Source organism: Corvus kubaryi, unplaced genomic scaffold (genome assembly GCF_017639235.1).
Source record: "Corvus kubaryi isolate FWS band 111438036 unplaced genomic scaffold, C.kubaryi_AGA036_p1.0 76, whole genome shotgun sequence".
Taxonomy (NCBI): Eukaryota; Metazoa; Chordata; class Aves; order Passeriformes; family Corvidae; genus Corvus; species Corvus kubaryi.
The window spans coordinates 14,424,340-14,449,292 of NW_024582063.1; the positions used below are offsets into that span (position 1 = coordinate 14,424,340).

Sequence of the window (24,953 nt, forward strand, 5' to 3'; positions counted from 1 at the left end):
GAATAGTCTTGGTGAGGGTGTTGAAAATGTATTTGTAGCTATGTTTTGCTGCTGCTAATAGTGGAGGAGGAGGAAATAATGCAGTAGGACAAATTGAAATTGCTGCTCATGATACAGATACGCTGCTTGAGACCAGTGTTGTACAAATAACCTTTTTCTCAGTTGTGTTCAGGAAAACTAGTGGTCTGGCACAACAGAAACACAGGTATTAAAAAAATGGTGTTGTTAATAGCTTAGAATTTTTGCATTCTCAAATGCAAAATGAGGTGCCTCTCTGTGTACCTTTCTGTAGGTAAAATTCCCCATCCCACAGAATGGGTGTATTCTTTATTGCGTAACTCTGCAACTGTTTTGCACCTGTACTTGCCAGTGACTGTCAGGATTTCTCACTGACAAACTAATACTTACAAAAATGTAAACAAAGGCAAAGAAAAAAAAAGTTAGTGGTGGTCTGGGTGACAGCAGCCTGCCTTCTGTGAGAGGTGGGTCACAGAAACATGCCATTTTCCTGAGTGGGTTCAGGAAACTGATTCACATTCCCTTTGCTGACCTCTGTACATACACTGCAGTGGTACCTTGAGCCTTAGGATGGTATTGTGTTAGACACACTCCATATTCTTGCTACTGTTCAGTCAGTTTTTTATGAGGTTTGCATCTTTTGGTTTTGAGGTTTGTGGGGTTTTTATGTCTCTGTGATAATGTGGGCTCTTGATTTATTTTTTTAGAGCAGCTGGAATTAGCAGTTGGGAATAGGTTCAGTATTGAAGAAATTGTGGAGATAGAAGTAACAATGACTTTGCTAGTGGCAACTTTTATGCGTACAAGCATAGAGAGTGATAGATTGCAGAGACCTTCTGTGGCTTTGAGATTTAAAAGCTTGAGCAAAATCAGCAGGTTTATGACCTTCTTGGAAAGAATATTCTTCATGCCTATGCATATATTGCATTTAACTGTTGTCTTGGGTAAAGTATGATATGTACAGTATGTTCAGTATGACTGCAGTTTTAGAATGTTGCATCCTTGTAATTTGCCCTATATTCCTGCTTTTGTAGGATTGGGCTGTGTTCTTCCTTCTAGTACCAGTATCTGTGGCAAAACTTGATGGACAGTCATGAGTTTTAATTAATTTTCTGTATGTGCTAATGCATCCAGTTAAAAAAAAAAAAGCATCAGGCTGTAGCTGACTGTAATGGGAGGTTGATGATTACAGAGCATGGGGGTGCTAGCTCAGTAGCTGTTTGCTACAAACAGTTGTCATAACTGTGTAACCAGTGCAGAAAAAACTGTAGGAGGATTCACTTGGCAATAAGGATCATACAGTACATGCCTTTTACTTAACTCCTTTTTTCCTTTTAAAGTAGCAGTCTTATGTTAAATCCAAACAGAGCTTAAACATCTATTTATTTTTTTATTCTTACCTATTTCTGCTAATAAAGGTAGACAAGCTATGCCTCTGTATTCTGGTTGCAGAATTTTTAAAGTTGGTTTCATTCTGTCATGCAATCTGTTGTTCTGAACTATTTTTTTAAGTGCAAGTTACATCGTTTGCAGTAGCATGCGAAAGAAAAATGCTTTTGTGGCTGCAGGAGTTGGTGTAAGTTTATTTGTGCAAACACTAGGCTGGGTCTGATCTGTCAGCTTGCCTTTAACTGCAGTCACCATTTAGCTCTCGGCTGAGATTGTGTTAGTTGTCAGTAGTTGTGTTTGCAGTCTTGGCTGGAGGCTGTGATGAAGAGTGCTTGGAACTGGGGCATTGCACAGATAAAATCATAATGAAACAGCTGCAGCTTAATCACAGTGAAATATGCGTGGGCTTTAAGGGCTGCATATTCTGGAAATTTTTGTTACACTTAATTCCCATGTTTAACCTTTTTTACAGAAAAAAAAATATCTCCCCACAATTAGAAAGAAATAGATACAAGATTATAGTTGTATTACAAAATAAATCTCATAACCTTCCTGTTTCAAGGAGGGAACATTTTGTTTGTCTTTGCTCAAGGTGAAATTGCTGGCAATTTTCTTAATTTTTCTGATCTTTTAGATGTCTAGACCTGAGTGCCTGATATTGCACCCTTTTCAGCTGAGGAGCCCAAGGCAGTGTGTCTGTGGTGTCAGTGCTCAGGCTCAGTGGCATCCAGCACTGCCTCTCCCAGAGGCTGGGCAGTCTGGGTGAGCTCCTCTGTGCTTGGGAGTCAGCGGGACTTTTCCGTTTACTCTGTAGCTGTAGTCTGCCTCTTTGTGCTCAGAAACGCAAAGGGCTGGGTTCTTGAGGTAAATCTGAGTCTGTGGCATGTGGCATTTTGGGACAGCCTTGGAAATTGCTGAACTGATCGTTTTCTGCCAAAAGTAATGTTTCTTCCTGATCTAGGCCCAGAAGTGTACTGATAGATTAGCAAAATTAAGACATATTTAATATATATTTAAAAAAAAATATTTGGTATTGCATTGCCCAAATCTCTAATTGCTTTAAGTTGATGGCAGGCAAATCTGATTACTTAGGCAAGCTGCTCAAATTAAAAAATAAAAGGTGAGTAGCGGAAAAGAACAACAAAAATGGATGCTATTGTGAGGAAATCTAGTGTAGATGTAGAAGATAAATTATCAACCATGGAAGCAGTTATCACAGTTGCAGGCAGTTGAAGTAATAAGGAAGATGGTTTAAGGATGGCCTTGAATTTCTAATTATTGAGGAAATAAGGAAGATGGTTTAAGGATGGCCTTGAAATTCTAATTGTCGAGGAAATGGGATCTGGTAGGTCTGTTTCATAATGCTCTAATTCTGTGACACAAATCCAGATGAGGTATGTGTAGCAGTTCCTCTCTGTAAATACAGCCATCTTCTTGAGTTTGCTTCATGTGGGTAGAAAGCACCTCTGTGGAAACACCTTCCTTATGTTGGGATACACTTTAAAAAGAAAAAAGCCTTGAGATGATTTTAAACAAAATGCTGTGAGTGGTGGGTGTAGCTTCCTATGGAGGAGTCAGTTCTGTTTTGCTCTGCTGGTTTCTGATGCCTCACTTGTGTCTGTGCTCAGGCGAACCGGGATGCGGTGATCAGCCGAGCCCCCGAGCAGCAGGATGACCGAGCCGTCAGCCTCCAGGATGCTTCTGCAGTCTACGACCTCCTCAGCATCACGCTGGGCAGAAGAGGGCAGTATGTGATGCTGTCTGAGGTACCTCCCCCAGCCTCTGCCCAAGCTGTCCCTCCAAACACACTGGCAGAGCCCCTCTTTGCAGTGGCTCTGTGGGGAAGGTGCACATGGAGTGTGCTAGTTAGCAATTAGCAGAGACACCTACAGAGCTATGGCAGCACAGGCCATATGTATGCACACAGGCCATATGAAATGCACACAGAACTGTTTGAGACATTAGTGTAATTTATAGGTAGGCACTTGAACAAAGTGGCTGCCTTTTGAAGTGATGATGTACACTAGCAAGTCCCATTAGCTGAGAAGTGTAAATGAAAAAAAAAAAAAAAAAAAACAAAAACCTTGGTCTCCAGGGCCACAACAGATTGTTTCCTGACCCAAGCAGCAGTCTTGACAAAAAGTGTAAGAAGGAAAATAAATAAAATCTGATATTTCTTTCATCATTTCTTTCTCAGTGCTTGGAGAGAGCCATGAAGTTTGCATTTGGTGAATTTCACCTCTGTTACCAACTTGCCCTGTCCATGGTAGCTTGTGGAAAGGTAAGGTTCAAACCAAGGGACTCAGAAAGGACACATTTTCCTCGGGAAGAGTGTATCTAGATGACTCGTTTGAATGTGTAGAGTCATGTGTGTTGTGGGTGTAGGTGCCATCAGGCAGCTCGATGGAAGGACAGTGCTCTCCTTTTAGTCTCTGATTGCACTTTGTGATCGGGGCTGTGTGTTTGGTATTGAGTACTCTTCTTTCTGTGTAGTGTTTTTTTCTCATTATCAAGGAGAAAAATGGATTTTGTGCATAGCTGTGGGTCGAAAAGCATTATACAGCTGTCCATTGTCTGCAGGTTCAACATAAATGGGCTCAGTATAAGAAAGAACTGATGTCTAAAACTGCCATCAGCTCACTCTGTGTGTCTCTGGGCAGTTGACTTAAGCTGTGGTTTCAAGCAAATGTTAATGTTTTTTCATAGAGAACTTGTAAGGTTTAATATTTTTAAAGTACTTGGTGCAAAATATGCTCTAGAAAAAGAAACAGTGTGAATGTTGGCATGGTCGTGTGTTTCAGCATAAGTGGTTTTTTTAAATTAGTGTGGTATTTGTGGAAGTCATCAGTAAACCACTGAGATTGCTGAAATGTGATTGTGAAAAGCAGGCAAAGGTAATGGGAGCTTTACTTTATTAGTCTTAAAAAGAGTGGACTTTTGTAGGAAATGTGGATGGTACAAAATTTTGCCAGTTCATCCTGGAGTCCCCACTTACACTTTCGGGAGGTATGAGCAAATTGATGCTGTGCAGAGTAGACCACTTAATATGGTCCTGTATTCTGTGCCCATGGAGTGTACAGGAATCCATGTGGACCTGAGTGGAGACCACCAACTAGCACTCATCTGCCAAATAACAGCTACTGCTGGCCTTCTATGGCTGTAAGCTGAGCTGGAAACAGTGGCCTTGGCATGGAAATAGGAGATGAATCTATGCTCTTGTAAAGAAATTGTCTTCTTGTGAGGTGAAAGTGGCTGCAGAGCTTGGAAGATGTCTGAAGGGATTCCTTCACTTCTGTGAGCATAGGCAAGGCCTTATCTTGGAAGACTGTTGTTAAGCATTCTACTTCAGAAAAACGGCAGAACAATGAGATAAAGTCTAATAAAGACCAGATGTGACTAAGGGTATAGCAGGTATAGTAAGCAGTACTATGGAAAGACTGAAATGATTTTTTTCACCTTAAAGGGGAGAAAAAAGTTTAAGAGAAACAAGTCTTCAAGGGCCCTTAAAAGAAGGGGTTAATCTTGTCTGTGGTGGCTAGGACAAGACACAATGGCATCCAGTTGCAGCAACACAAGTTCATGTTTCTTATTAAGAGGGGAAAAAAATAAGGATAGTGGAGCACTGGAAAAAGTGCCCTGTGGAGATTGTGTGGAGCCTAAATCACTGTGGAACACCCTAGGCAAATCTGTAGTGACCCCTCTGTGAGGCACCGGGGTGGGACCTTGTAAACTCTGACTCTGTTCTGGGAATCCATCATTGTCTCCTCTTGAATATAACAGATCTGGCTGATTTATGAGATACCAAAGCTTTGGCAATGCATGTTAGATCAGCAGGGAGCTGAACAGAGATATTTAGTCGGAAAGAGCCTCACAGATTCCTACAGAAGTTCAGTGCAAGCATTTCAAAATCCAATTCCAAGCTTGAAAACAATGGCTAGACTCAATCATGTATAACAAAACCTGAAGCTGCTGGTGGAATACTTAAACAATGAGCTTGGTGCCATGGTGCTAATACCTTGCACTGACCTATGTGGGGTCATGTCCAGCTCACCTTGGAATTCAGCTGGAATTAGCACAGTCCTGCTCTCTGTGTTTCTGCAAGTCTTCCAGGTACCTGACCCCTTGATACTGAGGACAACAATGACTACATAGGCCATGAAAGAAAGGCACAGAATCTTACCATGAACATGGGGTTTGGCTGGGAGCTTTTTTGGCTTTACAAGTTGTGTAAACTGGTTCTCAATGGCAGACAATGCTGTAGCTCTAGTAATCTGCTGTAGAGCAAAGCAAGATTTTTAACTGCTGATGGTTGAAAGTGAGCATATGCAGAGAATGACTGTTTCAGTCTAGGTTAGCATGGAGAAGTGGGGCCTGATCTTTAGCTTCTAACAACTTGGATGGCAGTTCCATTCTTGTCCTTCTGTGTTTGCATACCTCTTCACCTTCCCTACCTGTTACAGAATATTTGGTACTTAGATATTTGTGTTGCTCTTTTTTATTTTTTTTCATCTCTGTAACTGTCCTATCTTTTCAGATTTTCAAGTACATCGTGTCTTTTTGCCTACACTTTAAATATTTACAAGGTAAAATGTCCTGATCTTGCCTACTGATGTAAAAGCGCTAAATGTTCTGAGCCCTATGTGGGTCAGAGGGAATTCCCTTACCCAACAATCCCATCTGTGCAGTATTTCACTTCTAATCCCAAAGTATTCCCTGAGGATTCCTGTCATATACTCTGCAATGCGTCATCTTGCCAGCGGGAGATGTGGCATACATTTTTATATTGCTTTGCAGCTTGATAGCAGGATGGAGTTCATATAAAAGCAAGTGCTCCAGTGTAGCAGAAAGAACTGATGAGAAAAGAGTGTGGTCAGTCTAGACTGCAGAATGCAGAGGACACTTGAGCTTTTATAGGTGAAGATCTATTTTCACCTGTCTCAGTCACAGCCAATTCATGATCTCATTTCTTGGTAATGAAACCTCACATCCTGCAGCATTACTTGTTCTGCAGTACAGCGAATTGTGCTCATAAATCCTGGGCGTGACAGGAACAGTTTTATCAACCTGTAAATGCTGGAAATTTTGGTTTCTCTTTTTTTTAAATGTGTTTTTAGGATTTTCAACTCTGACCTTCTTAAAAGTGCCATAAAATCCTATCTTTCCCTCTATTCTACGCTGAATTTTACCAGAGGTACGTTTAATTTGTGTATTCAGATGAAGTCGATCAAGTCATATTTCAATGTAGTTTCTTCCTCTGCCAGCCAAAAAATTGCCAAATGGTGATTGTCATTTTTCACAAGAGATCAGTCTGAATGTCAAGCCAGCCACCTTGGCTCATTACCACGTGTAGGCTTGAGTTTACACATTATTCTGAAAAGCATGTGTCTTAACAAAAATAGGCACATCACTTCAGTAAGTTCCTGCAGGCCTTGGGGCTTCCTAAAACAGTGAATGAAAAAAATTCAGAGAAGCATAACCTTCCTGTCTGTCTTTTATCCACTTAAGTGGTGGAAATAATGGAGTGACAGCAATTTCACTTTCCTGTGTTTCTCAGCAACTTGCATAATGAGAAAGATGGTGTGGTCTGGTTGTTTTTTAACCCATTCTTAGGGATGCCTATTATACTGAGCTGTATATTCACTGAACAAGAGAGGCATGTATACTTAAATGACAAAAAATCCACCATTACATTTGAAATACTTTTGTAGGCAAATTTAGATGGGAAGGGAAAGGAAATGCTGGGAAAGCCTAGACAATGGCAAAGACATGGTGGGATATGTCCTGTGTGCAGTTCTGAATAGGCCAAAGAGGTTTAAATCATTCTAATGCAGCACCACCTGTTCCTGTGGTGCTGAATGCTGAATTCTTCACAGATGCTTTAAGTTGCTTGTGCTGGTAATAACCTTGGCTATGTGGTAATATCAGCTGGAGGCTGAGTGGCCATCGCAGCTCCCTGGCTCTGCTGCCGTGCATGGACAGGCTGGAGTCTGAGTGGCGAGTGGTGTGATAGCTGGATGCCATCTGGCAGAGTCCTCAGGCAATGAGATGAGCCACTGTCCTGCTGCCAGAGTAAAACCAGTGCAGACAGTTGCGTCTGCTCGTCTCAAGATTTTGGAAAAGTGACCAGTATTGAGCAGCATGGGGAAAGGAAGGACCAAACTCTCTTTTACACGGTGCAAAAGACTTTGTAGTCTTTGCAGAAGTGAAGAGAACTTGCTTGGGCTAGACTTGTTCTCTGCTGCTGCTTTCCAGCTAAACAGTTTTCCCTGGAGGTCGTGGAGGTTACCAGCACACAGCTCTCCTGCAGACTAGGGTAGCTCTACCGACATTTCTGAAGTCGGAGGCAAAATTATCATAGTGTCTAGATGATGTATTACAAGCACAAGGGATGTGTAATAGGGTCCTTGTGCACTCGCAAGCATTTCCTTGGCCTTGGACCAGTTGGATCAGTTACATGTTCCCTTTTCAGATTTCTGTCCCCTTCCACACCTACTGTCCTCACACAGGACCTAGCCTGGGTATCCCAAAGTGTCACTGGAGCTCCCTGGAAATAGAGATTCAGAAGTGCATCGTGAGTAGGCTCTAGCTTAAATTTATGGTACTTAAGAAAGTCTCCTAGATCTGCATTGTGAGTGTTAAAATACATGCCTTGAACAACATGAAGTAATATTGGTGCCTGTCTTCTGCCTACCACACAAGGAGACAAGATTTGTGTTTAGTGACACTGATTTGCCATTTTACTAAGGGTAGTGAGGGAGGGGTTCTTCAAGGATAGCTGTGAAATTGTTCTGTGAACACTGAGTCTGCGTAGTCTAAAAGTGCTGGGTGCCCTAATTGAGCCATTCAACTCTCATGAGTCTTTATCTCTGAAGTACAGTGGATGTTTATTGTCGTCAGTGTATGCAATGCATGGAAACATTTTCACACTCATGTTCAACGTGTCTGCCTGAAAAAATTCCACAACACAGCTTGGTTAGTGAGTGAAGAGGTTTAGGATGTGTGTTTCTTGAGAGGGGCGTTGAGTAGTAATATAGCCTTGGGCCAGCTGAAGGAAGTCTGGAGTACCCACTAGGAGAGGATAATCTGCTTTCCACCCCTCAGCTGTGTACTCACTGAGGGGATGAAGTGCCTCAAGAGTGAATAAAGGAAGAGGTTGGGAACAGTTGAAGGGTCTGTGGGGAAAAGCCTCTGTGAGAGCTCAGTGGAGCTGGAAGCAGGTACCTGAAGGCAAGGACTATGCTCAGCAGGCCTTGTACTGGGATTGCTGATGGTGGTTATGGGGTCCTGTGGTGCTGGCCGCAAAGCTCTCCAGCCCTGCAGAGCACGGTCAGCTCAGTGCTTGCCTTGAGGACAGCAACTGTGTGACTTCAGAAACTACTGCATTGTTGCTGACCCTCCCCAGCCCCCTCTAGCCTATACTGAGGGTACCACAGGGACAGTGGTCAACATTACCATATAGATGGATAGGCTTGGCACTAGGGGATGTAAGCTCCAAGCGTAATACCTTGCAAAACCAGGCAGATAAAGCTGCTTTCAGCTACACAAAACGCCCCTTTCTGCTCTTACCCATTTTGTTTGCTCCTTTTAAGGCAAAGGGGAAGAAAAAAGTCACGTATGTCTACCCGAATGGTTTTCTTAATCGTGTAATGCTTCAGGTGTCTGGTGTATTACTAAGGGAAATAATCAAATCCTTCCTGGCATCTGTCATTCAGCTGTGTTTCTGAGGGACAAAGCTCCAGCTCTTCCCAGAGCTAGTCTTGCAGTGTCACTGTGCTCCCTTTGGCTGCTCAGCAGTTGGAGATACTGCAGCCTTGCCCAAAGCTTGTGCTGGCAGCATTTTTAAGGTTTTGAAACCAGTCTTACGCAGACATGAACTCTTGATTTTGGAGCCCTTAGCAAGTTGCTGATACACACTGGTCATAGCCAAATAATGACAAGCTAATGTCTGAGCTGCCCCTATCTGTGCTGCACCCAAAAAAAAGGAATCCTTCCCCTTATTTAAACGGTGCAGCAAAAGCAGATGTCTCTAAGTGCTTCAAGGAGCTTCAAGTTTGACTCAGCCATGCCTGTATTGGCAACATACAGCTTTCCAGAAGGTTAGAAGGAAAGTTATAAATATATTTAATACATAATTCTGCAGCAACAGCAGACAAATTTTATGATTTAGGCTGTTCCTTCTGTTGATATCCTTGCAAAAGCTTAGGCTGGTTGCTAGGCAACTGGCATAAAAAAAAAAAGTACATTTCTCTTTGTATTGCAGGCAGGAACCTTGGGAGCAGGAGAGGCCTCAGATGGCTCCCTAAATAGCACTGCTGGGGAATGAAAGTTAAAATATTGAACATTCATTGGTTAAAGATCCTGTTACAAAGGTCAGCTGTCTAGGGGATATTCAATAGTTTGGTTTCCTTTGGTGCAAAAGAAAGATTAGAAGGAAGTTTGCCTGTGTGCTGTAGATAGTACAAAAAATGGAAATTTCCTAAGATGCCTGACTGTTGAGCAGAATACCTAGGTGGGCTATATAATTGCCTTCAGGCTTAACTCTCTTTTCTTGACAGAAAGTGTGAAGTGAGGTGTTTGTCACATTAGCAAGTACAAATGTGTGCTTATAGATCTTAGAATGTAAGAGGTGCTTTTAAGAGGGAGTATTTGAAGCTGCTTAACTCCAGTGCTCTAATTTGATAAACACGAGGTAAAAGAAAAGGGAGAGAGTCAGTTCCTGTGTTAAGAGAAGTAAATGTCTTAGGGGAATAACGTTCATGCTGAGAGATTCACAGAAATCTCTAAATTCAGTGGAAAGCTAAGAGCAAAACTAATGATTCCAGAGTTCTCAATTGCTTGCTCGTTCTGTCATCTTTCTGTGTCAGTTCAAGGTCATTTATATCTAAATGGCTGTGAATCCCAGCACACCGGGAATAATAATTCTTGCATTGGGATGAAGGAATTCCTCCACTTCCCCACAATCCCTTTGAAATAGTGCAGTTTTTAGACAGGATAATGCAAGAAATATAGCAGCACTAGTTGTGGGAATTCATTTGTGTACTAAACTGCCAGGTAAATTGGGAATGAGGCTGTCTTCCAACCCACCATCTCGAGGAACATTTTTCCTTCTGGCTGAAAAGTATTACCAAAGAAGCACAAAACCAGGGAGGTTTTTGGAACCTGTGCAAGAGAAGAGCAACTGTTCATGGCATGTCAAAGTCTATCAGGCATGATTTACTGTCTGGAAATTACTCCTCCTTTTACTTATATCTGTGTTTTCTTTATCTTCTAAATATGAAACGGCTCTCTAACTTCCGTCTTTGGTGCTTTGGTATGGTGAGAGAGCAAAGGAGGGGAAAGAATGGAAATTGTGTTGGAGTAAGCTAGGAAAATGGGCATTTGGGCAGCATCTATGGGTTTACCATAACTGATGTCAAGTTCTCTCAAGCCATTTTGAAAAGGAAAAAAGAAAATTAACTGTATGATGTTCTGTGTTCTCTTCTGCTTATGTGGAAGCATCTTTGAGGAGTATGCTTCCATGCTTCGTTATTGAGTTAGTAAATGGGGAGTGTTTGGATAGTTGTTTTTCTTCACATTTTACTTCCTTATAGCATTCAAAACTATGGCTGCTGTAATGACATAGGAGATGGTGTCCTCTCCATCCTTTTCCTTCCCCAATAGCTTCCTTGTGATTCCTTGCTGGAGATGAGAGGCCAAAAGACCTAGTATTTTGAAGTCCTTGGGAACTGGTTCTAGTGCAGTCATTATAATCCAGCAATTAGCAAGTTAAATAGAAACAACATAAATCCTGGCTTGAATTATTATGTGAGCCCCTCTGAAGCTTAGAATCATGAGTAGGAAGCATGTACTCACTTGGAATTCAATTTCTGCTCTTCTCAAAACATGCCTCACCAATAAATCAAATTATTATTGCCTTGCAGTGAATCTCACAAACAATGCACTTGGCTGCCTGGTCCACCCACACTAAGTGAAGGAATATGTACATTTTAATTACCAGAGTATTTCAATGTTGCACAAACACTGTTTCATATTAAATATTTTTACAAACCAGTGATATTTGTATTCAATAATGAGTGTTTGATATTTTTTCTGGTTATTTATGTCTGTAATTAGTGTCTTTGAGAAACCTTGATATTACATGTCATGCCAGTCTCCTGTAAGTAAGGTCACTGTGGGAGTGGGATATTATTTCTCCTGTCATTCCTTGACTAATGTTTTCATCATCTGTATAAAATATCTGCTGAGTAAATGTTTCAAGGTGAAATTATATAATATCTCTTGAATTTTTAAAGTGCAGCTGGGGAGAAAGGCTTCATGTCACCCTGTTTCTAAGACCACTTCTGCTCCATATGTTTAGTTGCAAATTTTATAAACTTCTTTAAAATGACATAACTTTGTAAATGTTTTAGAAGCAGCGTGGAAACTGTGCCTCTTGCCCTGTAAACCCATGTTCAGAAGCTCCTGAGTGCATATGTAATAAAGTGACTCCACACCTGAGGTGTTTGGATGTAGGCACAAGGTGGGACCTTCGGCTGTGCAGCATTCAGTAGCCACTGCTTTGCAGTGGCCTCCTGAGCAGGCTTGGGACAGGACAGACACGGGAAGGGCTCTGTGGTTTGAGGGTATTGGAGGCTGTGGCATTGGCTTGTCCTGCAGGCAGGGAGGCAGCAGAGTTCAAGAGGAACTGGCAAAGAATGGGTTATGTCACTTCTCTTCTGGTGTAGACCTTGGAAGGTCCTACAGCTGTGGCCCAAAATAGGACAGGTCTGTCACTGCTTTGATTTGTGTTAGTGCTGGTTGTACTAACCCACAGGAGAGCTGCCACCAGCTCCCAGGTGCCTCCTGCTTTCCCCACAGTTGCAGTGCTGGTGGGGAGCTGAGAAATGACCACTGGCTTGAGCTTGTGTCTGTTTTTGCAAGTGTTGGCTCTGGACTGTGTATGGCCTTTTACATACCTGGCCTTTGCAGTTCACTTTAGCATGGTGAGGTGACAAGGGTTGGTGGGGTTCAGCTGTAGATACACTGGCTGTCATGGTGCATTTTGTCCTGCTGTCACATTTATTCATTTCTGGAAGCACCTGTGGGGCTGGAACATAGGTAGGAGGGCAAGAAGATGATATCCAGCCTAGGTACCTTACGGAGGTATGCTTGGATTTCCAGCATGTCCGTCATGCTGCTGGGAATACCAGCTGCTTTCAGTGCAGGTAGCATTTTGCAAGAGAGAGGAATAAGATGCCACTAAAACCTGAGACACCACCTTGTTCTGAACAAACAGGTGTCAGAGAGGTTCATTCTGAGGGATGCTAGGCTCCTTGTAACAGCAGAGCACAGCACCGTGTTTCTTCCTATACCTCAGGGTTGAATTACTTGTCTACATTTATGAGAGGGATGAAGTAGTGGTTCAAGCTCTAGGACAAAGTTTGTTGATTACTGTCCTTGGTCTGAGACAGGCTTCCTTCTGGCTTTAGGCAAATTGTGCATTTTGAATTTTAAATTAGCAAATGCTTCCTCACTTTTACTGGTCATGCCTGATGCTCTACTTAAGTGGGAGCAACCTGAAGAATACAGGGCGTGCTGCTGCTCTTGTTCAGACCGCAAGGCCGGTACTCAAGCTTTTCAAGCACGAGGATTTGCTCTGTGCTGCGTTGGTTATGAAACCCCTCTTTGCCTTAACGTGGGCATGGCTGGTATACATCTGGTTTTCCATTTTCCCAGGTTCCCTTCCACACAAATTCCTAATCAAGCTTTTGAATTCAGCAGCAAGAAGTGGACCTTCAGTTCTGTGAGGAAGGAGCTGGCAGGCACAGCCCACTTTGGTGTAGTGTGAGGGGGGAAAAGTGCTGATGGGCAGTGGGAATATGAAGCTGTGGTGTTGCTGCAGGGGATTGCAGCAGTCACCAGACCCATCTGCCTGTGCTGGTCAGAGTTCTGGTAGGGAGAGCCCCTGGGGGTCAGGAGGGGATGGCCAGGACCTGATAGGAGGGAGTAGCAGAGTGTTTGACTTTGCAAGCTTCTGTTGCTGCTCTTCTGTAATGTGGAAAGGCCATGACTATTCAATGTGCTTCTGAGCAGGAACATTTTGTCTTGGGACTGTGTGGAAGACTTTAGGAGAAAACAGGCATGCAAGGAGAAATTCCAAGAGAATAAAACTTCCCCTTGAGCTTAAGCATGAGAAAATTTGAGTGGATCAGGGGTCAGTAGTGAGGAAGATTAAATGTGAGACGAACAGGTGGGATGGGCTGGGGGACTCTGGTAGGGCAACTTCTTCTGCCACCTCCTTACTGACGGCCTTCTCGTCACTAATTCAGACCAGAGCTTTCTTCATTCCCCTTTAAAGCATCAGAAATGCGCAGCCCTGAGTGTGCTGTAAAATGCAATGTGTGCAGAGCACGTTGGATCAAAAGGGCTGTGTAAGTGCTAATCTTAAAAAACATCCTCATTAATGGTAACCTAACACCAGAAAGACAGCAGGAGTTTTATGGGCTTTCTAACGCATGCTTGGATCACCCACTGAACAGTGTATTGATCTGCAGTTGCTTGCTCCACCCTTTGTGTGGTGGGGTCGCAGCTGCTTTCTTGTATGTCCTGGAAATGGAGAAGACACAAAAGAACCTACTGAGCAGATTACTTTAGCTGCAGAAACCTCTGTGAGTGGAGTTGGCCTAAAATGTGAACGTACTGGAGGATAAACTCTTTATGATCTTTCCTGGCTTACTGGAAGATGGTTATATGCAAGGAAAATTACAGCAGAGTTCTCATGTATTGGGAGGGCAGAGTTAAAATAACCAGTGCATTGATAGCTAAGGAAAACTGTTTCTTGTGAAGTGCACAGCCAGGGCTGCTTCTTTGGCGTGTTTCCTGTGAGCGTGGGAGAGTGTGTGTTTGTGTGCGTGTGTGTACACGCATGTCTGTGTGTGGAGGTGGGAATAAAGTTGCTAACTTGTTGCTGACCTGTGATTCTTTTCTCCATAGCACTTCTTTGTACATGCCACTGCAGTATTTTGCTTGGACTCCCAACAGCATTGTCTAATCAGCCTTTGTTTCCTCCTCCTCTCTCCCACTCCTCCAGTCGGCATATGCTGTGTCAGTGCTCAAAGAGTGCGCTAAATTGCGACCTACAGATCCCACCGTTCCTCTTCTGGCTGCCAAGGTCTGCATTGGGTCACTGCACTGGGTAAGCAAGCTGATGCAATTCTTATTATGTAACGGATTAGGTGCTGCAGTGGCAGTGCCACAGTGTAGTTGCAGTGGGGAGAAAGGGAATCCCTGCTAAAAATCATACACACGTGTGTGCCTTCTATAAAAAATGAAAGTCCCTGCAGGAAGGTTTGCAGTGAGTCATTTAAATGTATTTTGCTGGCACATTAGAGAAAGGAGGAGGAGGAAAGCCATAACAGCCGTTCTGAGGACTGCTGCTTCAACTGGGTGTCACATTGAATCGGCCACTCTTCTAGCCCCTGGAAGACACAAGCTAATAGTTACAAGTGGGCTGTTAGACAGTTGAGGTCTGCTGGACAACTCAGTCCTTTGTTCTTGAAGTTGCTGTGTCAGTGTTTTGTGTCCCCAGTGTGTTCATGTACGCCCCAGAAGCAGAGTGGGAGTGGAAGTTGGTGCCCGTGAAATTCTGGTTATCCAAAGGAGCCGAAACATCTGTCACTCTTTTGCTACTTGGTTTAATTAACTACACGGCAGCCTGCTGTTCTCACCTGTCCTCACCACGAGGTGTCCCTGCAGTCAGTGAAGGATTACAACTGCTAAATAGAAGTAAAACACAGATGCAAGAAAACATGAAAGAAAATGCCAGAAGAATCTGCACAGGTCTTGGTAAAAAGTTGTAGAAGGCAATTTGCTGTTGTTCTGTTCCCTCATCCCGCCTCCCAACCTTCTACATCCCTTTCTGATGGAAGCTGGTGTTCAGCTAAGCTTGAGTTGTATTAGTTTATACCACCATTGGGGAGGATGTCTGGTTATGTATGTTTTTGAATGAAGTTATGTAAGTTTTTGAATGACTGTTCAAACTATAATGGTTAAGCTTATATGTGAGTCAGCAAAAGCTGGGCAGCATCTTTTTCTAGGAAAAATCTTCAGGTCTGAGGGCCTTCAGGGAATCCTTGCTGAACTGCCCAACCTACTTCTACTCTACATTTGGAGCAATTTAACTCCCTTGTACCCACAGCTCAGTCTCTAAATTTTGAAAGCTTGAAGTCATTCAGGGATATAAAATAACATTCACAGTGAATGTTATTTTTTAAAATAAAGCAAATAAGGTTCTTTCTGATTCTGAGATGTTAAAACAGTGTGAAAGCGAGGCATTACAGCTGTGTTGAATGCTGTTCTTACTATGTCTGATGAAGTTTTCAAAGCACAGCTAGCATATAAAAATACCTTGTTATTTTGAAAAGACAGTGAGGCTATAATTCAATTCCATCTTGGGCAATCCAGTATCTCCAGACTTCTCATACATGGCAGAGCTGATAAAACAACTGGCTAACCCTAAAAAGTAGGAAAGGCAAGGGAAGAAGAGAAAAATGAGCTGGTTTTGATAATTTCAAAACAAGAGTGTTTTTTTCTTCAACATACTGCTTTCTTATTGCTTTTCAGTGTTACTCAATCAGACCCTGGCTCAGAACTGGGGGGCATTATGAAATAAAATTACGATTTCACAAGAGGATAATTTTACTGCAGTTATCTAGAGCACAGCCTTATGAATTAAAACCAAATTAAAAATACTCCCTTCCCCCTTCTTTCAGTCAGTGGCCTGTGCTTTACCCTCATACCAAACTTGATGATGATATAGAAGAGTTTTAACTAAGGGGAGTCAGAGGGAAATAAGAGCATCTCTCAGAAGAACTGAAATGATAGGTTCCCACGTCTCTTAGTCAAAGGGGTGCTTCTGATATTACTGGTAGACTCCTGTGCCTAATAAAGACCTTCCTGCTTAGCAGAGCTGTTTTTCTAAATGTCATCCTTACAGTAATTATTTGCATTTAAATTACATGGCAATCAAATCAGAATTGAATAATTTAAACTGGAAGTGAACAGGCTGATCAATGCCAGTATAAATAGAAAGGAGGATAGACATGGGACAGGAACAGTCTAATGGACAAATATTAGCAGTTACAAATACTCAAATATATCTTCCTTTTCAGGACATATAAAATATGATTAATTTTTCAATTAGGAAATATATCTGTGTACTTGATTGCTGGCAAGGCAGGAAAAGGGTGAAATCAAATGACCATTTATCTAAATGAAACAGCTAATTTATGTCCTGCATCTGTCTACTGTGTGGTGCAGTATTGTAGCCAGTTTGTTTATAGCCCATGGGCAAGCAGTACTTTAGTCTTCTTTCAGTTACTAGCAATAACAAAAACCCCCAAACACAACATTTATGCAGATGGATAATTACAGAATGTCATGAGAAGCACAGAACAGTTTCTTTTGTGATTAATCTAGTGATCACTTAACTCATTTTGCTGGCTTTGTATGTGGTGTCTCAGCACACTTGAAGAACAGGGAAAACAGAAAATTAATTGCAATGTACTATAGTGATTTACCACATTGAGGATGCTCAGATCACATCTATGAAATAATCTCTCAGTGCAGAACAAATCAAAGTGAAAACGTGGATGCATTCAGACAGTGCCATGCAAATCAATATATAACAGAGCCTGATGCAGAAAAGAACTGAGCTTCCTCCAGCTTCTGTTGTGGCAGCATGACCAGATTATTAGCTGATGTAAGTTGGCAGTACTCCTCTGGCATGTTAGTGGTACCATGCTGGCTTACATCAGGAGATGATCTGTCTCATCAACCACTAGGTTTTAGGATTGGGCCTGCAGTAAACAACTGTGTGGTAAAAGCAATGTTTTGGCTATGTTTTCAAGAGTTACAGGTTTTCCAAAACAAAAACCAAAAAACCCAGTGTAAACAATAAATCAGTACTTTATTAATTCTAAAGCTTAAGCCAGTAGACTTGGAGGACCAGAGCAGCTTCAAAACTAGTGCACGTGTGTAAGCCACATTTGTATGGTCAGGATGCAGTCAGACTTGTACAGCAGAGTTGGAACTTTTGTATTGTATCTAAACCACTACACAGGTGTTTTAAATGTTTTTGTAGTAGGCTCAGAGCTACTTTTGAGGCAACATGATGCTAAGCCTTCCAGCTTGCTGGGGTTTCAGCACAACAGTTTGCTGAACTTGCATGTGGATGATTCTGTCAAGCGAACACAAAGCCCATTTGTGTTTAGCCAGCTGTCTTTTAGCTTTCCAGAATGCACTATGAGGTCTTTCACTATTGTAGGTCAGAGTATTGTTTTAAATTTCCATAGGAAAGTTGAAGTAGCTTGCACTGGAACATGTCCATACTGAGGTTGTCTTGCCTTGCTCCACTATAAATTCAGAGTTGTGCTTACTAAAAGGCTTGCTACAATTTCCTCTTTCACTCAGCCTTCCCTGGCACGGCCTCAGCTGAATGCTCACTTGCCTATTTTGGCAGTGACTTTGAGTTGCAGTATGAGTTGTTGTTTTTAATATTTTAATAGTACAGTACTGTTAATTTCACTACTAATCTAGGTTCTTCAGGATCCTGTTATGGCAGGTGTTGTGAAAATACTAAAATCAGAACTTCTGCCTACAGGCAAGTGTTAAATCCTGAGTTTCTCCATTTTAAGAGCCTTGTTTGAGGCATTTAGGGTTACTCTGATGCTTTCTTTTGCCTTTTACTCCATTGGTTTCAATGGAGGCATGTTGAAAACATTGTAAATACACATAGAGCAAAATGGACTGTAGTCCTAGGATAGGCTTGAATCTTCTAGAACTCTGCTCTGACAGAAAGCAGGAGGACATGAGGCATGTTCTTAAAGTTTTCATTGCCCCACAGTTCATATAATAGCAAGAGTGGTGGCATGCTAGACCTTGGGTAGCACCAAATGATGCCAGTATTATCATCTAATTTGAGCTTTTCAAAGGACTTCGTCCCATGGTGAAAGCTTCAGCACAGGATGTGCTGTACCTCAGACATTTCTTTCAACTAGTATACACAGCAAAGTGCTCTGCTGCAGCACTTTGCTGAGAAGACAGAGATCATGCCATCAGTCAGGGAAAGGGAGAAGAAGTGGTGTTGGGCTGGAGTAGACTGTGCAAGGAGTCATAAAAACTGAGTAAGGCATACCATGAGGTCAGGACATCACGGTGTGTGTGTCGGGGGGGTTGGCAGGAGCTGCATACTTCTGAGGTAACAGCTTATCATTCATTACTCACACAGACCACTTAATCAGAGAGTGCTTCTCTCCCCTTCTGTCTGTTGTTGACCCTGCCACTGTAGATAATAAATGCTGTGCATGTGCTTGTACCCAGTCACTTAGGAGCCCTGGAATTGCCTGGAAGTGCTTAGGTCTTAGTGCAGTATGAATAATATTAAAAGATCAAATCTAGTCCTGTTACTGGAGTTACTCTGCCTGCTGACGGACATCCGAGAGGATCGGCATCACCAGGGTGAGAGGCTGCTGAGAAAGCAGGGAAGCTACTAGGTATTTCTTCTGTCTCTTAAAAGATGTTCTTGATTACATCACCACTACTGTTACTGCGGCAATCCCATTGGTTTTAGACATTAAAAATGACCAAGAATTTTGTCTTCTATGCATTGCCTTTGTAAACAAACCACTCTAGCTACAGTGGAGGAAAGGCCTGAGTATTGCTAAGTGCTGGGGGCTGAGTTTACACAGAGTAAATTGGTGGGCTTAACAATGGTGACACAAAGAGTGAATGCTGACTATAGAGCGATAAAAAGCGGAGGACTTTTTTTCTGACATATGTAACATGATTAGCTTTGTGTGCTGTAAATAGCTGTGGGACAAAGCCTTTTCATTAGACTATGCCTTATAGACTACTTCCTTCCTATGCATTTTTCCTCTTAGCATTCTCACTTCACAATATGTATATTCATTCTTCTCTTTGGATTAGTCTCTATAGCTACAACCCAGTGTAATAAAAATGGTAAGAAGAGGTCAATTCAACTGTTAATATCATGTGTTATTTTGTATAGATACCCATTCTGTAGGATTTTGATCTCTTAAGTGCTTGGGTATTCTTAAGTGTCACTGGTGTCCAAATTCACCTGCTTCATTAACCTTGTCTGCTGTTCTAAGTCCAGTGTCATTTCATGTATTTCCTGCCTCTTCCTTTGCATGTTCCTCTTTTTTGGCACAATAAAGTGCTGTTTTCATGCTGCTGTACATCATAGATTTGTTTGTCCTTAGTAACACTAAATGTGTGCTAGTGAGAAATGCAATTCCTACTTAGTCCTGGAAACTGTTGATTCAGTGGGGTAGGGCTTGAGCTTTTCTAAAAACAATCTGGGTGGCAGTTGGACACCAGCTGGGTGGCATTAGGCCGGGGACAGCACCTGCTGTTCTCCGCTCCCTTGTCAGTATGCCTCCGGGCTTGGCTTGAGCACACACCAAAACCTGTGGCCAAGTAACAGTGGTGGCTGGAACAGCCACTCTCTGTACCAGGGGAAATATCCCTCAGGGTAGTACAGCTAGCAACTGTTCTTTTTCTATCAAATATAAAGGAGGAAGTGAAAGGGGAAAAAAACCCCAGCCAACCCCACAGTATTACATCTCATTGGTGTCAGTTCACGGTTTGGCATCTTGTCTCACTCCAGGTGCCAGGTGTTTGCTTTCTGGTGTGGTGGAGGGGTTGTTTAGTTAGTGCTTGCAGGTGCCTCCTGATACTTTATATAGCTGGAGTTCAAAATGCAGAAAGTTCTTAGGTTGTTTTTCCCCCATGCCTTCTTTCTTCCATGCAGGTCTTGAAGGCAGGGAACTTCTCCCTGCAACCCGGGATGCTACTCTTCTCTCCACCAGCTTTTCAGTGCAAAATATGCAGAAAAATGTAAGAACAGTAAGGGCCAAGTTGGAGGTATGGCTTTGAGACTTCGCTTTTTGTTGCTTCTAAGAGAATAACAAGTGGCAGGCCTTCCCTCCTCCCTTTCTCATCTCCACAATACAGACTGGAGACATCCCATATCCTTAAGGACCCCCACAGACACAGCTCTATTGGCAGATCACAGCTCAGGCTCACTGCTGGTCCCTCACTCGGGTGTATGGAGGGGGAGCTTTTATCCAGACTGCAATCTGGTAGTTCTTGCAGTTTAGTTGGTTACCCCAAGTGTGTCCCAAGGGAGTTACTCCTGTTTCAGGTAGTACTTTCAGATTCACAGTTGGCTAGGCCATCCACAAGACTGATGCACTGGAGAGTTGAAACCTCACAGTGGGTGATGTGAGTGAAAGGTTTGGCTTTTCACACTTGCCCAGAGTGATTGAAGAGTAGGAGAATGGAAGAAGAGGGGGCAGATGGCTGCCACAGCAGGGCTGGCAGGGGAAGTGTCTGAGTGCTGTAAGAAGGCAAAGTAAACGTTCTCATAAACAGAACCAGCTGTGCTGGAGTTTGTGAGGCCACTTATTTTCAAAGCAAACTTCAGCTGACCTAAGTTTGCATTCATAAGAGTCTTTGTGGCTGGTCAAAGTGCCACTAGTGTTTAGTATGAATAAATGTGTACAAGATGTGCTAGCAGCGCTGTTTCAGCCTGAACTCTGAAAAGCTGCGGTTTTAACTATACATTTATTAGATTAATCTGATACTGACAGGTGGCCCTGGGTAGCTGGCAGACAAGAAGGCTGAATGGTGCACTACTGATTTATGCATTGTCTCTGAGATTTCCAGTCTCTGACTGAAAATACCATCAGGTGACCGTTCAGAGAAACAATGGAGCAGAATCTCTCTAATTTTACATTTCTTTATTTCAGCTTCAAACTTTTCGTTTAATCTTTTTTTCCATACACACTACCTACCCCTACTCTTGTTCACTAGTCATAAGAATTCCTTGTATAGCTCTTTTCTTCATCTAATGGAGACTTCTTGGATGAAATGTGTGTGGGGAGAAGAGGAGAAACAATGAAGAAAGAGAGTGGGAATCTAGTTGTTTATGGTGGCAAAGAGGTGCATAATGAATTTTCAGGCTGCAGAGATTTCATGTCTTACATAAAAGTTTATGAGACATGAAGAATTGTGTTATAGTTTTATAGGATGGGGTTTTTTTGTCCATTTGTGGGTTTTGTTTTTTGGGTTTTTTTTCTGTGTGGCAAGTCATGGGCCACTTCTTCCATTTTCCTAGGCTCTGGTCCAGAACACATTTCAGTATGTGGCAGGGAAGTTGGTAGGGCTACTGACAGGTTAAGAAATCTCCTGAAACAAATCTCAGTCTTCCTGATGTGATCAGAGTTTAAGGGTCTTATCTGAACATTACTGAAGTAGGTGGGACTGTTTCCAGTGGTTTTTGTAGGCTTTGGATTATACCCTCAAAGACAGGCCTTGCAGTTTAGTTGGTAAGTCCAGGTATTCCATAAGAGGCATTCCTGTGTCAGTTAGTGGTTTCCACAATCACAGCTAACCAGGCAATTAGCAAGACTACTGCTTTCATAGTGCTTTCAGGAAAGGGTTTGATGATAATGTATGTGTTCGTCATTGGAATGACTGATCTGAGGTTACAGAAATTGGGGAACTGTTGTTCTACATCTAGTTTGAATTCTGTGGCCTCAGGGAGTTGTACCAGTGAGGAAGAAATCCAAGCAGAGGAGATTTGCTTCTTCACTTGCACTTTTCAGCCTTTCTTCAGGCTTACGTTAACAGTAGTCTTTTTCTTATGTTTGATATCATCTACTAAATCCCAGGTTGTTTGTTCATGAAGCCATTAGTTAGTGTTGTCACCTGAATATTTTCAAGTGATGTGACTAGGAGGCTCATTGACAGGATGCTACATGAAGTCAAATAGATTCTGTTCATAGGTAGCATATTAACTGATCACTGCAGAAGGGAGATTTATTGTCTAATGTTGCATTTTAGTTCCAGTTTTTTACTGATGAGTCATTTTAGGTGTTTAAGGAGCCATGAGGTGCTGAAGTCAGACAAAGCTGAGTATTAAGAGGGCACACATACACAGTACTTGTGTCTAAACCAGCTGGATTTCAAAGAAAAAAGTACTTTCTCATAATTGAACAACTGCATCCCATGAAGTCAATTGTCATGTAATAAAAGTTTCCAAAAGGAGGATTTATCAGATGGTATAATGATGTCTGCTTCTTGATTAAGGATGACTCTGATTATGGTTGACAGGATCTGCATAGTGTCTTGTACAGAAAGGAGATCTTCCTGTAGGCTCTATCTTTCAAACATTACTTAAGAGTTTTGCCAGTGTCTCTCCAACTCACACCTTTCAAGGTATGTACAGTCTACAGGTCTTAGTCTTTTCTACTTAAAATGAGTGAGTGATGTTAATGAGAGTTCGAAGTTGGAAATGAGAAACCCTCCATTCTGTAATAAAATATTTAACTTACTCATTTTGTTTAAAATTACCATTAACTTGGGTTTTACAGATGCTGATAGATCTGTGTAGAAAGGAAGGTTGTGGGGAGCAGGCTGTGCTGTAGTAAGAAGAGACCAGCTTACATATATCCTCATTTTGGAGGCTGCCCCAGAGAGATTGTGACTGCTCTCTCCTCCAGTTACTATCTATACTATAAAGCGCATTTTCAGGGAAATTGTGTCTTTGCAAAAGATGCAGAAAGTGGCTAGTGCAGCAAGAGCTGCCAAGGTCTTGTGGTAGTTCAGATCAAAATTCTGGTCCTGCAATTTCTGCGTCCTTGTGGCAGCAGAACTGCAAGCAGCAGCTGAGAGCTTTCAGAGAAGTTAGTGCTTTCCTGTTTTACTCTTGTAGTGGTAAAAGAAAGTAGAATTTGCTACAGTTTAAAAAAAATCAGACAGTAAAACTGAACGGTCATCTTTGTGGGAAGAAACATGTTAGACCTTTCCATCTAGTGCTAGGATAGCATGTAAGTAGTCCAGCTTATCCAGCATTTGTATTTAAGGTTGCATGATTGAAGGGAGCCTGAAGGGAACTATAAAATAAGATAGTGCCCTTGATTGATCTTAAACATCTGAAAAGAGTTTGGGTGGCAAAACCCAAACCTTTCTCAAAACTCTGCACCAAGGTCTGCTAATCTGACCTTCTGCATCGTCCTTTTTGAGTGTTCACTGGGATCACTGAAAGCCCTTGTGTGAATGGCTCTCAGATCACTTACAGGTAAGCTTAATGGCACGTTTTATTGAAGCGAGTAGAGAGAAATGCCTGTAAGTCTCAACCTACCTCTTTTGCAGCTGGAAGAAGGAGAACACTTTGCTAAAATGGTGATAGACCTGGGTGAGGATGCTGGAGAGTCCCTAGCAAAGGGTTACCTGGCACTGGGCCTGACATACAGCCTTCAAGCTACTGATGGTGAGTTACCTTGTTTGTCAAGTGTGTTGTATGGAGAGCATTTGTTCAAAGTCTTCAGTGCAACCAATGGAAATCTATCAGAAAATCTGCTTTCAGTGCTGACTAGACATGAAAAACAATCAGATTGCAAGATAAATGGGAACTGTTCACTTGCTCAGAGAACTGTCTTCTGTGGTAATAAAAGTGAAGTTTTTAGGTAAAGGAAGAAATGCAGGTCATTACTTAGGGGGTGATAATCTGAGTGTAGCTGACAATGCTTGGTGTGCTTTACTTGAATATTTGTAATACATTTCTTTCACTTTCTTACACAAGAAGAAGTCAAACTTTCCATCTATTTTCATATTTTTGTCACCCACTCATAAATCAGAAAGAAATACAATCCAAGAACTGGAGTCAGAAATGCCTCACTGCAGTTCCTGGCGTGATACTGAGTCCCCACAGATATTCAACCTCTCTGTGATGTCTTTTATTTTTTCTACTTAGAAGTAAACAAGATAAAAATACCTACCTCACTGGTGTGGATGCTGACTAGAAACAGACCACTGAATCTAAGAAGTATTTTATTTTAATGCTGCTTACTTGGATCTTGAATGAGTGACCAAGGGGCTCCTGCAGATTTGGTGCTTTGTAGTCAGAAGGGCTTGAAGTATTTGGGAGAGTTCTAGCTCTGACCTTCATCAAGCTCACAGGTGGGAACAGTCTTTGCTTATTCTGTGACTTCTAACACAGGTAGGAGGCCTTCTAACACAGTTTCTTTGAATAATGGCTGAGCTTGTGTGTTTTCCTAATCATTTTGGCAGTCCTGCCCTCATGCAAGCAATGGCTTTTCTGTTGGGTAGGTTTCATATAAACAAACCAACTTCTTCCAGCAAAGAATCAAAGCTAAAATTACTTTATTATGTTGTCATGGACTATGCTGGCCTTGCAACTTACACCAGAATTCTGCAAGGCATGTGTATGAGAAAGTGTTTTTGTGCTCTTCAGTAGCACAAGTTGGTGTAGTTTTTCAGCCAGCCACGTCTGATCAGCTGTTCTGAGAACTGCTTTTCATCCTGGAGGCTAACAGGCACCGCAGCTCTCTCCAGTTCTCCATTTCTCTGTCTCAGAATAGTTCTCCCTAGAAAGTTCATGTCAAAAAGTATGTCCTTCCTAGCCTGAACTTTCTCTTATATATATATATAAGTCCACTAGGAATAGAGTTCTGCTTAAC

General features: G+C 42.2%; 1 protein-coding gene across 6 annotated transcripts in view; it reads left to right on the forward strand.

Moving 5' to 3' along the window:
• TTC7A (tetratricopeptide repeat domain 7A) overlaps positions 1 to 24,953 on the forward strand; it is a 172,137-nt gene that overhangs the window by 40,038 nt on the left and 107,146 nt on the right. For 4 of the 6 annotated variants that reach the window (XM_042051890.1, XM_042051893.1, XM_042051895.1 and 1 more), the window contains 4 exons: positions 3,036 to 3,173; positions 3,605 to 3,688; positions 14,477 to 14,581; positions 23,626 to 23,743. In XM_042051890.1, the coding sequence (XP_041907824.1) occupies positions 3,036 to 3,173; positions 3,605 to 3,688; positions 14,477 to 14,581; positions 23,626 to 23,743 (445 nt within the window). The remainder of the gene's footprint in view (positions 1 to 3,035; positions 3,174 to 3,604; positions 3,689 to 14,476; positions 14,582 to 23,625; positions 23,744 to 24,953) is intronic. The other 2 variants (XM_042051891.1, XM_042051892.1) reach the window with 2 other exon arrangements.